The sequence below is a fragment of the Heptranchias perlo genome, chromosome 3 (genome assembly GCF_035084215.1).
Source record: "Heptranchias perlo isolate sHepPer1 chromosome 3, sHepPer1.hap1, whole genome shotgun sequence".
Lineage (NCBI taxonomy): Eukaryota > Metazoa > Chordata > Chondrichthyes > Hexanchiformes > Hexanchidae > Heptranchias > Heptranchias perlo.
The window spans coordinates 38100544-38117403 of NC_090327.1; the positions used below are offsets into that span (position 1 = coordinate 38100544).

The 16860-nt window shown below is 46.6% G+C and overlaps 1 protein-coding gene across 3 annotated transcripts in view; it reads right to left on the reverse strand.

Annotated features, from left to right (window-relative positions):
- Positions 1-2739: 2739 nt before the first annotated feature.
- The window catches only part of zgc:162816 (uncharacterized protein LOC571260 homolog), a 58302-nt gene continuing 44181 nt past the window's right edge, over positions 2740-16860 (reverse strand). For all 3 annotated transcript variants that reach the window (XM_067978945.1, XM_067978939.1, XM_067978932.1), the window contains exons 6-8: positions 15486-15675; positions 8466-8571; positions 2740-4731 (exon numbers count right to left, since the gene is read on the reverse strand). In XM_067978945.1, coding sequence (XP_067835046.1) covers positions 4642-4731; positions 8466-8571; positions 15486-15675 — 386 coding nt within the window. In that variant the 3' untranslated portion in view covers positions 2740-4641. The remainder of the gene's footprint in view (positions 4732-8465; positions 8572-15485; positions 15676-16860) is intronic.

Here is a 16860-nt window from a genome sequence, read left to right on the forward strand (position 1 = left end):
AGGATGGAGCCTGGGATTTTCCTGGTCTATGTAGCTCAGTACCAGACTGGGCAGTTAACTAACAGCAATCAGAGATGTTCGCAAGGAAGATTCAAATCTTTAAACGGGCTGGTTTTAGGGTCTACTTATCATTCATCTACACTCTCCTTTAACTCCAGATGATTGCACAGCTGCTTTGAAGGTGCTGCTGTTTCCTTGATACCCAAATCCATCTCCTCACATTTCTCTCCTGATCATTGGGCAAACAGCGTTATACTGTGGCCTCTCGTAAACTATTCAAGTCTCCCCACCCCCACCCCCCGGGGGGTCGTGTCTGATTCCTGAAGTGACAGATGGATGCTTCCTGCTTAACAATAGCTAGGTCCAGACATCAAAGCAAGCCACTGATGTCCAGAGGTGTTTGTGTGCACTACAGGCCCAGATCCTCCCCCTGGGGAGAAGGAGGGGGTGAGGGATGGATTTACAGCAGTAAAGAGGCCAATACTGAAGAGCAATAAAAAAAATTACACTCACAGCACTTAAACTGCCTTTTTTTTCTCTTAAAGGCGATGTTCTATCTCACATGGGCCTAAGCTTTTTCTTTAAATGAAAAGGTATTTTTAAATTAAGAAACCTAGGCCCACAGTGCCAAACACCACCAGGGTTCATAAGAGTAGGAGATGAGATAAATCAAGCACTATTAAATAGTTGGGCACCATGTTTGGTTTTTAAAAGCCTGTTAATTGTCAAAGGGGAGAGAAGATTGAAGGAGGTAGAGGATGAGAAAGAATGAGTTACAGTGGGGAACTGTGTGAACAGCTGAGGTAAAGAGACTAAGAAGATCCTATAAAGAACTTGCATTTATATAGCGCCTTTGCTGACCTCAGGATGTCCCAAAGCACTTTACATCCAAATAGGTACTTTGAAGTGTAGTCACTTTGTAATGTAGGAAACGCAGCAGCCAATTTGCACACAGCGAAGTCCCACAAATATCAATGATATAAATGACCAGATAGTCTGTTTTTAGTGATGTTGGTTGAGGGATAAATATTGGTAGGACACTGGGAGAACTCCCCACCACCCTTCTTTGAGTAGTGCCATGGGATCTTTTATGTCCACCTGAGAGAGCAGAGGGGGCTTCGGTTTAACGTCTCATCTGAAAGATGGCATCTCTGACAGTGCATCACTTCCTCTACTGCACTGGAGTGTCGCCAGAAATTTTGTGCTCAAGTTTCTGGAGTGGTACTTGAACCCACAACCTTGACTCAGAGGCGAGACGCTACCACTGAGCCATAGCTAACGCTTAAAACAAAAAAGTATGAGATGATTTCAACATAGGGAGCAGGAGGACGAGCTCGTGGAATGATATATTCAGAGCTTGAAAGGAAAACTTCAGAGGCGCAGTCATCACAGTACCAATAAAATAAAGACAAGAAAAGCTGTGACAGACAGAGGCAAAAAGGGATGACAAGCTTTTCCCTGTGCGCCATTCAGGAGTGTGAGAGATGCTAGAAGAAGCTCCCCAGATATGGAAACACTATTCAAGTTTTGGACAGATTTGGACTTTAAGAGGAAAGAGTGGTTGAGGAGGAAAGAAGAGTTTGGGATGAAAGGGGAATCCCAAGCTTCAGAGGCAGCTTTTATTTTAACTTGTTCAGATGTAGGTGTCGCTTGCAAGGCCGGCATTTATTGCCCATCCCTCGTTGCCCTGAAAAGGTGGTGATACAACTGAGTGTCTTGCTAGGTCACTTCAGAGGGCAGTCAAGAGTCAACCACATTGGGGTGGAACATGTGTTACGTATAGGCCAGGCCAGGTAAGGACAGTAGGTTTCCTTCCCTAGAGGACATTAATGAACCAGTTGAGTTCTGGCAATGGAGGAGATATGGGAATTCCACTTGAGTTCGGAGACTAAGAATATTCATGGAAGGACCAAGAATGGAGCCATCAAAGGTTCAAGGTGAGACATAAAGAGGTGAAAACCTGTATCTTTGAGGAATTGAAAGAAACAAGATTGAAGGGCATGGAGCAGGTTGTGAAGATGTAGTGATTCAGCCAGTGACCTGTGAGAGGACTGGAGACTGTAAGAAGTGACAGTGAAGGAAGTGGATGAACCTAGAGAGAGAGATATCAACAGAAAAGCTATGGATAAGGTAGGATGAGACCCTGGAAGTATGGATGAAGTGCAAAGGGGGGGTTGACCAAGCACAATGAGTCTCTGACCAAGAGTTAAACGTGCTCAGGGTGCAGTGCAGAAGAGAATCAGCCCATGCTGTGTTTCAAATCAAAGATTATATCTAACCAGTGCTGAATTTTCTAGAAAATTCATTCTCAGGATGTGGGCATCACAGGCAAGGCCGGCATTTGTGGCCTGTCCCCTAGTTGCTGATACAACTGAGTGACTTGCTCGGCCTGAGGGCAGTTAAGAGTCAACCACATTAGTGAGGGACTGGAGTACCATATAGGTGAGACCAGGTAAGGACTGCAAGTTTCCTTCCCTAAAGGACATTAGCGAACCAGTTAGATTTTTAACGACAATCCGACAGCTTCACGGTCACTTTTACTGATACCAGCTTTTTACTTTAACTGAACTCATGGTGAGATTCAGAACTGACATCTCTGGATTACTAGTCCGGTAACATAACCACTACCTTACCCTACCTGATCTGGGACTGAAAGGAAATGAGCAAAAGTGGTTCCCCACCTTAGCACTGACATCGTTCACCTCAGCAACTCATAACAAGCAAAAAAACCCAATAAGGTTTAATCCAAATGTTTGCGATTTCTTTTTAATTAGAATTACTTTCTGATTAATTTTCTTTTTAACATGTGTCCATGCGATCGATTAGTGACAGAATCAGGCCCTCATTCCGGCTGGCAGTGACCGTCCCGATTGCCCCCTGTTGCACCTGTTCAGCAAGGCCTCAGAACTACAGGTCACCGCAGTGCAGCAGATCAGAGCAATCAATCACTATGTTTCTGACATACGATGGATGTCACTAATCATTTGAACGCAGGTCAAGCAGGCGCAATCCTTTTGTGTTCTCTCAGTTTCCCTTCCCCGTTTCCTGAAGGAGTTCTGTTCCCTGGGCATCAGCTGCCCTCCAGTACCTCACCCAAGAGGCTATTTTTCATGAGTGTCAACAGGCTCTCCGACTGTGGAGGGCATCGCAGCCAAGCCCGATCCAATCTTCACACGACTTCCAAATTTCAAACAGGCGTTACCAGATAGTAACCAGGAGCAGGAACCCTGGCTGATTTTTCCTCTCCCGAACATAGGGGGCGGGGAGGCCCACTGGACTGGCCGAAACATCCAACCTGTCCGTGATCAGGTGATTCAGCAAAGACCGGGGATTGAACCTGGGACTTTCCTGGTCTGTATAGCTCACTTCCCCACTGGGCACTGTTGTTGCTCATTTAGGGCAGTATCTTTTTGAAGAGGTTTCGCAAACACTTTCTCAGCGATGACGATGGAGTTCATGTGAGTTAAAATACAAAGAACCGTAGGAACATAGTTATTGCTAGATGAACAAAGACCATGATCCATCGAATTCTTCTTCTACCATCCTGGTAATTGCATGATACAATGATAATGGAGTTGATGACTAATCATAGCAATCAATCTCCATCAATTAGTCTACAACAGACCCAGATACGACACGAGGAAAATCTCCAGTGGTGGAGGGCTTTGGGAGCCATAGGTCCAAAGTCACCTGTTCTTCCCAAGCATTCTACATTTACCATCCATGGACATTGGGGCTGCACGTCGAGTAGGCAGGGACTCCCGGACACTGTTACTCCATCTGTTGGAGACTCTGTCCCTGCATCTTATGTTGTTGATTTTCTGCTTAGATTTTAACTATCTCTTTCACTTGATGCTTAAGATAATTGGGAGTGAGTCTGAAATCCGTCGTTCCCAGTGGGCTTGCAATCTCATGACCTAATGTCCATCAACGTGCAGAATTAAGGGAGAAAATTGTAACAAGGGGCTAGAGAAACTGGGACTCCTTAAAACAAAAAAGATTAAGAGGAGATCTGACGGAGGTGTTCAAAATTATGATAGATTTTGATGAGGTAAATTGGGGAAAATCATTTCCACTGGTCGATGAGTCAGGAATAAATTTATGATCAACACCAAAAGAACAGAGAGGTTAGGAGAATTTCTTTATACAGTGTTGTTGGGACATGGAATGCCCGGCCAGAAACAGTGGTGGGAGCAGAATCCATAATCGCTTTTAAAAGAGAAGTGGATAAATATTTGAAAAAGAAAACATTTAAAGAATATGGGGAAAGGGCAGGGGAATGGGTCTGAGAAGACAGCTCTTTTAGAGAGTTGGCACAGACGCAATGGGCCAATTGGCCTCCATTTGCGCTGTAAAATTCTATGATTCTAGAGGGAAAGTTACCCAGAGGATGCAGGACAGCCAACACTGAATTACTTCAGTAATCCAGCTGAAAGGTCCAGAGCATGTGAGAACAGGATGGGATTCAGCTGTGATGCCACCCACGATAGAATAGGGCTGCTGACCCTCACTGTCCAGGATCACACTGGGCATTTGGGCAAGAAGCGCAACCCAGGTGTCCCTGATTGCTCCTTCAGTACAAGAGGGGGAGAGAGAGAGAGAGAGAGAGAGAGTAGGACGTCCTTGCTTGGTCTGCTTGTTCTACCAGCCTCGTGTTGGTCTCCATTCAGCTACAATCCTCCCTTCTGAGTGCACGTAGTAGACCGGATGCATTGCTGCAGTGGCACAGGCCTACGGAGAAGAGAGAGAGGGAGGGGGAGGGGAGAGAGAGGGAGGGGGAAAGAGAGACAGAGAGATAACAAGAAAGGGAGACAGAGAGATATTTGAAGGAGAGGGGAGAGACAGATAGAGGGAGGGAGAGGGAGAGGGGGAGAGAAAGGGAGAGATATAAAGAGGGAGAGGAAGAGAGGGGAAGGGGAGTGAGAGAGATGGAGGAAGAGGGCAAGAGAGAGGGAGATAATGAGGGAGGGAAAGAGAGGGAGAAGGGGGAGCAAAAGAGAGACAGAGGGAGTTAAGAAAGAGATAAAAAGCGAGATATAGAGAGGGAGAGCGAGGAGAGAGGGACAGACGGAGGGAGAGAGGAGAGGGGGAGAGGGAGGAGAGAGAGACAGAGAAGGTGAGAGAGAGGAGAACAGAATAGGAGAGGCAGAGGGAGAGACAGAGGGAGAGAGAGATAAAGAAAGGGAGAGAGGGAGATGGTGGGGAGAAAGAGAAACAAAGGGAGGGAGAGGGAAAGACAGTGTAGAGAGAGAGGGAGATAGAGATAGAGAGGGAGAGGGGAGAGAGACAGACAGAGAGAGAGGGAAAGAGAGAAAAAGAGGAGGGAGAGAGGGGGTGAGAGGAATAGAGAGGGAGATAGAGATAGAGAGAGATGTGAGATTACTCCAAAATTCCCTCAGAACATATCAGACATTCACAAAGAAGCACTCCAACCAAGTAGCAAATCTCCTACCGCCCCTTAATCCGACTAGGCAGGCGGAGGGTGGGGCGGAGAGGTGGTTAATGCTCTACTTGAGCAACGCTGAGCTACGAAACAACAGATTTACCCCTTTGATGGGGACCCAATCACCAGGAATGAAGCTCTGGGAAAGAGTCCATTACGCAACACTGCTCTCTGTCAGACAATTAATGGTGCACTTCCTGTTTTAATTTCAGATTTCCAGCATATTTTTCAATACAACATTCCCTTCCTCCTACAATCCAACGGCTTTTAAATCTAATCACCACTCCCTGGTATGTCTCTGTCGCTTGTCCTATTCTCTTCAACTGTTGTTTTTTTTCCTTATTTCCAACCCCCCCTCCCCTCCAATGATCTCTTGAACTCGCTGACTCTCCCTGGGGTACGGTTCCACTGGATCCCCCCTGGTAGCCATTCGGCATACGTGAGCCTGGACAGTGAGTGTCGCCAGGCTATTCTACCATAGCGTACCTCACTGCTGAGCCCTATCCTGTCTACACAGGTTTGCTTACCAGCAGAGTGTGCCCAATAGTGATCAGGAGCAGGAACTCCGGCCGCCCTCCTCCTTAAACCTGGGGGTGCACAGTGCCTCCCACGTTACCTCCGAGCTGAGACAAGGAGTTGAATCCAGGACCTTCTCAGTCTGTTTGGTCAAGTACTATAGTTGCATAGGAACAGGAGTAGGCCATTCAGCCCCTCGAGCCTGTTCTGCCATTCAATTCGATCATGGCAGATCTGTCCCTCATTTACCCGACTTTCAACCATATCCCTCGATACCCTTAACTAATAAAATTCTATTGATCTCAATCTTAAAAATGTCATTTGACCCAGCATCTATAGCCTTTTGGGGGAGAGAGTTCCAGATTTCTACTGCCCTTTGTGTGAAAAAGTGCTTCCTGATTTCAATCCTAAATGATCTGGCTCTAATTTTAAGATTGTGTCTCCTTGTTCTGGATTCCCACCAAAGGAAATAGTTTCTCTCTATCTACCCTATTGAATCCCTTTATAATTTTAAACACCTCGATCAGATCACTCTTCAATCTTCTAAACGCGAGGGAAAACAAGCCACGTTTATGCAACCTGTCCTCAGAATTGAACCCTTTTAGCCCAGATATCGTTCTGGTGAATCTGCGTTGCACCCCTTCCAAGGCCACTATATCCTTCCTGAGGTGCGGTGCCCAAAACCGAACGCAGTACTCCAGATGGGGTCTGACCAAGGCTCCCTCGGTACTGCAGTTACCCACTGAGCCAGCAGCTGTGAACCAAAATACTAACTGACACCTCATACTAACTGCACGGCTGGCAGATAGCCAATTCGACAGTGTCCTGTACATTTCAATCATAAGTTCAAAATAACATTTTTTGCATCATCTAATGGCAGAAGGCAGACTAAAATAAACCTGTAATTTGCTCCCTCTGATGTGTAAGGCAGGGTCTTTAATTAAGGGGAATTTACAAGACGCTAAGTACGTCTGTACATCAGTCAGTACCAGAGAGGGCAGTGAGGAGCCCACAGGGAGCACAGCTTCATGTCACTCGAAACCCTTGCCCTCTTCTTTTATCCCCTTCCTTTCCAATTTTGTTCTTCCCTCTCCTGAAGGTGTTGTATCTTCCTAGGAGACAGTCCCACCAGTACCAGCCGCTACCTCATCCGTTAGGTAGGTGAACCTATGCAATGAGTGTCAGTAAGCTGACTATGAAGGGTATCACAGCCAAGTCCCATTCTGTGATACCTGCTAGAAGGTGTGTGTGTGTGTGTTTGTTTCTGTGTATACCCAAGCGTGTATGTGTGTGTATGGATGTGTATGTGTGAGTGTGAGTTTCTGTGCATACCCAAGCATGTGTGTACGTGAGCAAGTGTGTATATGTATGTGTGTGCATGTGAAGTTGAGGAGTATGTGCAAATGTGTGTATTTGTACATATGTCTGTGTATGTGAAGGTGAGGAATCCATGTGTGCATGTGTATGAAAATGTGTGAGTGTATATGTGCATGTATGCATGTGTGTGCATGAGCATGTATGTGTCTGTGCGCACGCATATGTGTTTGTGAGTGTGTGTGTGAGAGAGTGAGTGGAAATTGGGTGGGGAACATCTCTGAATGATAACTTGTGTGAGATATTGGGGGGCGACTGGTGCCCATGGGACCCATACCCCTGGGACAAGTCAGCACCTTCAGGACCGAAGGTGATAAAACTGTGGGAGGGGAGAAACATTATGTTGGGGGTTGGGGGTGGGGGTGGGGGGGGGAAGATAGGTCCGGGCTGCTTCAGAAGTTCAACTGAGGAGATTTAGGGTTGTACCTGTGCAGGTGCTCACACTAAGACATGCACGAGCCATACAGTACCAGACAGGGGAGAATCATTCCCTTTTATCTGCTGTGTACTGTATATGTGCAGGAGCTGACACTGAGACACACACAGGCCATACAGTACCAGATGGAGTGAATCGTTCCCTTTTACCCGGTGCGTAATGTCTTGACTCAAAGTTCACATACATACACTCTCAGACACATACATACACAGACATACACGCAAACACACACACGCACTTTCACACACACACACGCGCGCTCTCACACACACACATAGGAGTGGGAACTGTATCCGATTTTCCCCTCCTGTGCTCAGAGACGCTGCGGCCAACCACACTGCCACCCCAGCTGGGATCAGCTAACTCAGAGATTGAGTGTGGGACTGTGCCTCCCCATCCGGCCCAGTTCCACACTGGTTGCAGCATTGCCCAATGAGCCATTACCAGAGCTCCATTCAAGGGGCAGAGCTAACAGTCAGCACTGGAACCAACATCACTGGAACAGACATTGGGTTGCTATGGCTTTCCTTCTGGTTTCCCAGTACAGTTTACAGACACACTTGCTTCCAACTGTACCCTCTGTGCAACGGTATCATTTTGATCAGCAAATCCGAGGTGCTCTCTCTTTCCTGTTTCGAGAGCAGCCATTTTCTCGCTGTAACGCGAGTTTGCACATTACCAAACCAAGACACTTACATGATAAGGAATGAGTGAGATGAAGCTTCCAAGTGGGAACTTCTCAAAATCCAGCTTCCCCGAGGCCGGCTCGATCTTCCCGTGCTCTTGTGTCATTCCCACCAACCTGCGGTGAGAGAGAGAGATGAAATATACAACAGTTATCAGGGTCCCTAGAAATGCTTGCAACTAGCAGTAGGTTATCCAACAGGTTTTCAGCATTAGGGGACAGATAGATGGAAAGGCCCGGAAATCCCTGGAGGTCTGCTCTACTGGTGTAAGTGTATTAGAACAGAACCCACTTTAGCCTCAGTCCAGACACCTTGGCCATGATTTTAGCATGCAGCAGGAAGTCAGCGGATGGGTGGATTTGTGTGTAGGGAACCTGGAGACAAAGTGAGCGTGTTTAAATCTGCGATCGTATCTTGATTGCAGTCAATTATCTTAGCTTCCAGGTTTCGTGTCTCCAAGCTGCGCAGTGGGCCTACTGCACACCCAAATGACTTGATTTAAAGCCCACGATTTAAAGGGCCAGTCCAAAAATGGATTTTGAAGGAGAAATGGAGTCCAGGAAAGCAAAGGCTGCCCTAGATTTAATGATGCCTCTCTGGATGTATTGCTGGCTGCGGTGAGAGCCAGGAGGGAGGTAATGTTTCCAATGGATGGCAGGAAGAAACCTGGCTCTGTAACAAAAATGCTTGGCTGGAGATGGCAGAACCCTGGTTAGACGGCACCTGGAGTACTGTGAGCAGTTCTGGGCACCGCACCTTCGGAAGGACATATTGGCCTTGGAGGGAGTGCAGTGTAGGTTTACTAGAATGATATCCGGACTTCAAGGGTTAAGTTACGAGGAGAGATTACACAAATTGGGGTTGTATTCTCTGGAGTTTCGAAGGTTAAGGGGTGATCTGATCGAAGTTTATAAGATATTAAGAGGAACAGATAGGGTGGATAGAGAGAAACTATTTCCGCTGGTTGGGGATTTTAGGAGTAGGGGGCACAGTCTAAAAATTAGAGCCAGACCTTTCAGGAGCGAGATTAGAAAACATTTCTACACACAAAGGGTGGTAGAAGTTTGGAACTCTCTTCCGCAAACGGCAATTGATACTAGCTCAATTGCTAAATTTAAATCTGAGTTAGATAGCTTTTTGGCAACCAAGGGTATTAAGGGATATGGGCCAAAGGCAGGTATATGGAGTTAGATCACAGATCAGCCATGATCTTATCAAATGGCGGAGCAGGCACGAGGGGCTGAATGGCCTACTCCTGTTCCTATGTTCCTAGAAGACGTGAGCAGCAGGAGCATGGTGCCCAGTGCAGGAAGCATTTTAATAATGTAACCAGATCAAGAAAAGTGAGTACAGTTGCTGATTCACCTACATCCTGTGTTGTTCAACACCCCCCCATTCCCCATAATTCTGTGTTGGAAAACCTACCCCATCACAAAACTCCTCACACCCATTTAAGTGTCAGCAGCAGTAACCATCCTTCAATTTCTGCGCACTTCCGCAACTGCCCATTTATTCACCCACCACTGCCACTCACTCCAATCCTGATGTAATATGATGTATCTGTCTGATAGTCATCTCCTGATGCATCTCTTTCATGGTCAGCCTCACCCAAAGCAATGCATTCATAGGGTGAATATGTCACCTTCAGTCACTCACAGATCTGTTCTTTCTCCCCTTGTAGGAGAAGGGAGTGCAAAACGCAAGGGAGAGGAGCAGAACTGGAGGTGACCCATCACATAGTGGAGGTGACAGATGTGGAGGAGGAGGCCATGAAACTTGGACCATCGCATGCCTATCCATCGGAGATGGAGAGACTGGCAACCCACAGATGGCAGGTGACAGAACTTTAACATCTTTCACACACATGATGAATTGATTTTATCAATGATGTAACTGTGCCAGACCTCAGTATGGTTATTGGAAAGATTGTCACTTTTGCGATGAATCATTAATATTGCTTTCTGTTGTCCTCCAGGGCCTTTACATCTTCACAAGGAATCAGCAGAAATGGGAGAAAGCGATTCCTCAGAGGACCTCATTCCTTCTGAGAGTGCACCGTCACAGGACATACAGCCATACACCAGCACAGATACTTGCACTTTGGTGGGTCCTGTTATACAATTAGTTGGGTTGTCACCTGGTGATTCACCACGCACAAGTGTGCACGAGCAGACAATGGTGGCAGTGGCACTTGTGTAGGGTCCGTGTCAGGGGGCGCACTCCTCTCCAAGCTGTGCTCAGCTGAGCATAGATGCTGAACCCCGAGGGCCATTGATTGAGGTGCAGCAGCAACTTTGCGAGATAATGGAAAAAGGTCCATGCACACGCTCCACAATAGTGGACAGGATAGAGGAGTCCAACTCCATCGCTAGTGGATTGGTGGTGCAGGTAAGTGCGAGAATGTCTGCGATGGAGTGATTGGTAGCCTCCATTGAGCATCAGGCATGGCTCTCAAATGAGTCCCTGAAGGCCATGACAACGGCCGTGCAGACTCTGGATGCTAACGTGTCTGCTGCCTTAAACAGGCAGTCAGATACGTTAGCCGTGGCCTTACAAGGTGGCACATCTGCACACCGACCTGCTGGCCAGTACTGTAGTAGGAGTGATGTTGCACTGACCTGAGAGAGGGATGACTGTGAAAGGGGACATGGAAGTGGGGACTCCAGTCAAAATGCTCCCACGTCTCACCCGTCGTCCCCTCCTCAACCAGTACCCACAATGCTGCCTCCTCTCCCGATAGCCGAGTTTGCCTCTGTACAGGTGCAGGTGGAGCTGTCTTTGGCGGGGCCCTCATGGGCTTCAAAACCCAAAGGTCGTAGGCCGAGAGCATCTCAGCAGTCAAGGCAGGGATCTGAGCAACCTGCCACTACCTCTGCTGAAGCCACAGGGGACGCACCACGTAGAAGCAGTAGAAAGAGAAAGATTAAGCAATTGTAGTTCATCAAGGATATGCACAAGGGTGTGTCACAAGATGCCATGTTGTTCATTTATGTATTTTTTTTGTTATGGTACATTAGATTTAATCATTTTCACCACTACTGCCACATCTTGGCCATTATTGAGTCCCTTTTGTGAATTCGCCCTTTCATGCATTTCATCATGAAGACCAAGACATGATGCCACCCATTGGTCGCGTTTACAATGGGTGTATGCGTGGTTGAAGACTGTTTTGTGTAAAATGAGCGAGGGAGGTTGGTGGTGGTGGTTGTTCCAGGCGGCCTGAGTATTTCACAGAATCATAGAATGGTTACAGCACAGAAGGAGGCCATTTGTCCCATCGAGCCCGTGCCGGCTTTGTAAGAGTAATCCAGTTAGTCCCATTCCCCCGCTCTTTCCCTGTAGCCCTGCAAATTTTTTCCCTTCAATTATTTATCCAATTCCTTTTTGAAAGCCACGAGTGAATCTGCTTCCATCACCCTTTCAGTCGGCACATTCCAGATCGTAACTACTCGCTGCGTAAAAAAGTTTTTCCTTTTGTCGCCTTTAGTTCTATTGACAATCACCTTAAATCTGTGTCCTCTTGTTCTCGACCCTTCCACCAATGGGAACAGTTTCTCTTTATTTAGTTTATCTAAACCCTTCATGATTTTGAACATTTCTATCAAATCTCCTCTCAACCTTCTCTGCTCTAAGACGAACAACCCCAACTTCTCCAGTCTATCCACATAACTGAAGTCCCTCATCCCTGGAACCATTCTAGTAAATCTTTTCTGCATCCTCTCTAAGGCCTTCACATCCTTCCTAAAGTGCGGTGCCCACAATACTCCAGATGTGGTCGTACCAGTGTTTTACAAAGGTTCAACATAGCTTCCTTGCTTTTGTACCCTATGCCTCTATTTATAGTCCAGGATCCCATATGCTTTTTTAACCGCTTTCTCAACCTGTCCTGCTACCTACAAAGATTTATGTACATATACCCCCAGGCCTCTCTGTTTCTGCACCCCTTTTAGAATTATACCATTTAATTTATATTGCCTCTCCTCGTTCTTTCTACCAAAGTCTTTCACTTCGCACTTCTCTGCGATAAATTTCATCTGCCCGTTCCACCAGCCTGTCTATGTCCTCTTGACGTCTATTAATATCCTCCTCACTGTTTACTCCACTTCCAAGTTTTGTGTCATCTGCAAATTTTGAAATTGTGCCCTGTACACCCAAGTCCAAGTCATTAATATATATCAAGAAAAGTAGTGGTCCTAGTACCGACCCCTGGGGAACACCACTATATATCTCCCACCAGTCCAAAAAACAACCGTTCACCACTACTCTCTGTTTCCTGTCACTTAGCCAATTTCGGATCCATGCTGCCACTGCCCCTTTTATTCCATGGCCTTCAATTTTGCTGACAAGTCTATCATGTGGCACTTTATCAAACGCCTTTTGAAAGTCCACATACACAACATCGACCACATCGCCCTCATCAACCCTCTCTGTTGCCTCATCAAAAAACTCAATCAAGTTAGTTAAACACGATTTGCCTTTTAACAAATCCGTGCTAGTTTTCCTTTATTAATCTACACTTGTCCAAGTGACTATTAATTTTGTCCCTGATTATCGTTTCTAAAAGCTTCCCCGCAAACAAGGTTAAACTGACTGGCCTGTAGTTGCCGGGTTTTTCCTTAGAACTTTTTTTGAACAAGTGTGTAACATTTGCAATTCTCCAGTTCTCTGGCACTACCCCCGTATCTAAGGATGTTTGGAAGATTATGGCCAGCACCTCTGCAATTTCCACCCTTACTTCCCTCAACAACCTAGGATGCATCCCATCTGGACCGGGTGACTTACCTACTTTAAGTACAGCCAACCTTTCCAGTACCACCTCTTTATCAATTTCTAGCCTATCCAGTATCTCAACTACCTCCTCTTTTACAGTGACTTTGGCAGCATCTTCTTCCTTGGTAAAGACAGGTGCAAAGTACTCATTTAGTACCTCAGCCATGCCCTCTGCCTCCATGCGTAGATCTCCTTTTTGGTCCCTAATCGACCCCAACCCTCCTCTTACTACCTGTTTACTATTTATATACCTATAGAAGAATTTTGGATTCCCTTTTATGTTAGCAGCCAGTCTTTCTCATACTCCCTCTTTGCCCCTCTTATTTCCTTTTTCATTTCTCCTCTGTACTTTCTATATTCAGCCTGGTTCTCACTTGTATTATCAACCTGACGTCTGTAATACTCCCCTTTTTCTACTTCATCTTACTCTCTATCTCTTCAATTTGCATATCTCATTATGAGAACCTGTTAGAGGTGAGAGTATCCCTGGCATCACAGGCAGCAATGTGCGGGGCTGCTCTGGCAATGGGTTCCCCATCTTCATTTTCCTCCTCCTCAGATGTACTGTGGAATAGATCCAATACGTCCCCCATCCTGATCGTGTCAGTTTGAGGGGATCCAAAATGTAGATAAGAACATAAGAAATAGGAGGAGTGGGCCATACGGCCCCTCGAGCCTGCTCCACCATTCAATAAGATCATGGTTGATCTTCTACCTCAACTCCACTTTCCCGCCCTAGCCCCGTAAATTTGTCCGCACACGAGAATTTGTAGTCTCAACAAAGAAATCTCAATCTAAACACAAAGAACTCCCAGCCAAATGTTTATCTGAGAGAACTGAGTGCCCAGCTGCAATACCTCACCTTTTATTGAGGTGTGTCAATCACTGGTTTAAAGGGCCAAAGCAACTTCGGCTGCAACTGACCTCCGTTTCAATGGCATGTTTCAGAAGCCACAGACGGGAGACACATTCAGGAGTAGTTACATCCGTTTCAGTTGCAGAATCCACAAAAAGTACCAGAATTGGCCCTTTAAATATCAGCCAGCTGGCTTAAGTGGGGACAGGACTTCCGGGTTTCTGTTGGGCGCGCGCATTCTAACGCGCCTGAGTTAAACCTGGAAGTGAGCATGTTGGAGCCGGGATGCGGTCCCGCTCCAAAAAGCTGCTACTCTAACCTTTCAGACGCCCCCAACCTACCCGTTCTTGGGGGTTAAAATTACCCCCCTTGTCCCCGGTCTTGGGGACTGGGTCATTAAGGTAGCTGGGGCGGGCAACACCAGCAAGGCTGCAGCAGCGTCACCCACCCCAGCCCAACCTGATCCACCTCTAGTCTCCCACTGAGGCCAAAGGAAAAAAGAACGTCCCCTCCTTCAGCTCCCACTCCTGTGCTGCTGCTCGAGAAGGGATGGATTATCTTGGTCAAGTAAAGATTTGGGATGGGACATTACATCGTGGGATCTTGCTGTGCACAAATTGGCTGTAGCATTTCCTACATTACAACAGAGACTACACTTCAAAAAGCACTTCATTGGCTGTAAAGCGCTTTGGGATGTCCAGGTGTCGTGAAAGGCACTATATAAATGCAAATCTTTCTTTTCTGGGAATGTTTGATGAGACAGTGTAGAGGGAGCTTTACTCTGTATTTAACTCTTGCTGCAGCTGCCCTGGGATTGTTTGATGGGACAGTGTAGAGGGAGCTTTATTCTTTATCTAATCCCTGCTGTACCTGCCCTGGGAGTGTTTGATGGGATAGTGTAGAGGGAGCTTCACTCTGTACTGTACTTACCCTGGAGTATATCCACAGATGCTGAGACGAATTGTACCACCAAACCTGCTCTTACCTCTGCCCTTGCCCCTATCTGAGACTAACAAACGCAGCACAGACCAGGGATGGAACCTGGGACACTCCTGGTCAATACCAGGTTGGGCGGTGAATTTACACACTGATCCACTGGGGTGCAATTACCCTATCTGGACAAACACTGCAGTTAAGCCAACCCTGTGAAGGTGTGCGGGGAGAGCTATAATTGGCTTCAGTACCACCTTAGTTATGCATGTAAGTGCACTAGCAGAAATCATGCAAGGGCAAGATCAGCTTTCGTCTGCCTCCTTGTGCCAATTGATGAGTGTCTACTTAGGTGAGGCACGTGAGGGCATCTGGTGCCCAAAGAACTGTACCCCAGCCTGAGTTAACACCTTTTTTGTGGGGGGGGGGCGGTTAGCAGGAGTCAGACGGACAGCCTGCCTCATCTTCTCTTACTTCAGCTCAGGATGACCATCAATGACTGCGTAGCCAGTTGGCAGCATTCCCAGACTGTGCAGGCTCAATCCTGTCCAGCCACAGTCGACCAACAGTTGGTTCCGATGAGGGTAGTGACCGATGACTCTTGTCAGCACACGCACGGCAACGTCCTCCATCTGGCAGGAGCCAATCATCACCTGCTGGACATCTGTGAGTAAATCGTTCAAAAATTAATATTTGGAGATCTGGACAGTGAAATGTGTGGCTTGTGTTAATACACAGTAGGGAGGATCGTTGGGAGTAATTTGGGTTTTTTGAGACTTATTGTAGGTCATTAACTTTTAGGGGTTTAAATGATATCAAATCAGGGTAAGAATTGGCCCACAACATGACAGTTCCACCCCCCACCCACTTGGCTCAGTTGGTAGCACTCTCTTTTCTGAGTCAGAAGGTTGTGGGTTCAAGCCTCATTCCAGGACTTGAATACATAATCTATGCTGACACTCCAGTGCTTAGGGAGTGCTGCACTGTCAGAGGCAACATCCTTTGGAATGAGATGTGGTCCTGTTTGTCTGTCCAGCTGGGCTATAAAAATCTCCTGGCCCTATTTCAAGAAGAGCAGGGACTTCTCCCAGTGTCCTGGCTAACATCAACAACTTGCATTTATATATTACCTTTAACGTGCCAGAGGACTGGAGAACTGCAAATGTCACACCCTTGTTCAAAAAAAGGGTGTAAGAATAAACCCAGTAACTACAGGCCAGTCAGTTTAACCTCGGTGGTGGGGAAACTTTTAGAAACGATAATCCGGGACAAAATTAACAGTCACTTGGACAAGTGAGGATTGATTAGGGAAAGCCAGCATGGATTTGTTAAAAGGCAAATCATGTTTAGCTAATCTGATTGAGTTTTTTGATAAGGTAACAGAGGGGGTAGATGAGGGCAATGTGGTTGATGTGGTGTATCGCGACTTCTAAAAGATGTTTGGTAAAGTGCCACATAATAGGCTTGTCAGCAAAGTTTAAGCCCATAGAATAAAAGGGGAAGTGGCAGCATGGATATGAAATTGGCTAAGTGACAGGAAACAGAATAGTGGCGAACTGTTGTTTTTCAGACTGGAGGAAGGTATACAGTGGTGTTCCGCAGAGATCGGTACTAGGACCATTGCTTTTCTTGATATATATTAATGACTTGGATTTGGGTGTACAGGGCACAATTTCAAAATTTGCAGATGATACAAAACTTGGAAGTGTAGTGAACAGTGAGGAGGATAGTGATAGACTTCAAGTGGACATAAACAGGCTGGTGGAATAGGCGGACATATGGCAGATGAAATTTAATGCAGAGAAGTGCGAAGTGATACATTTTGGTAGGAAGAACGAGGAGAGGCAAT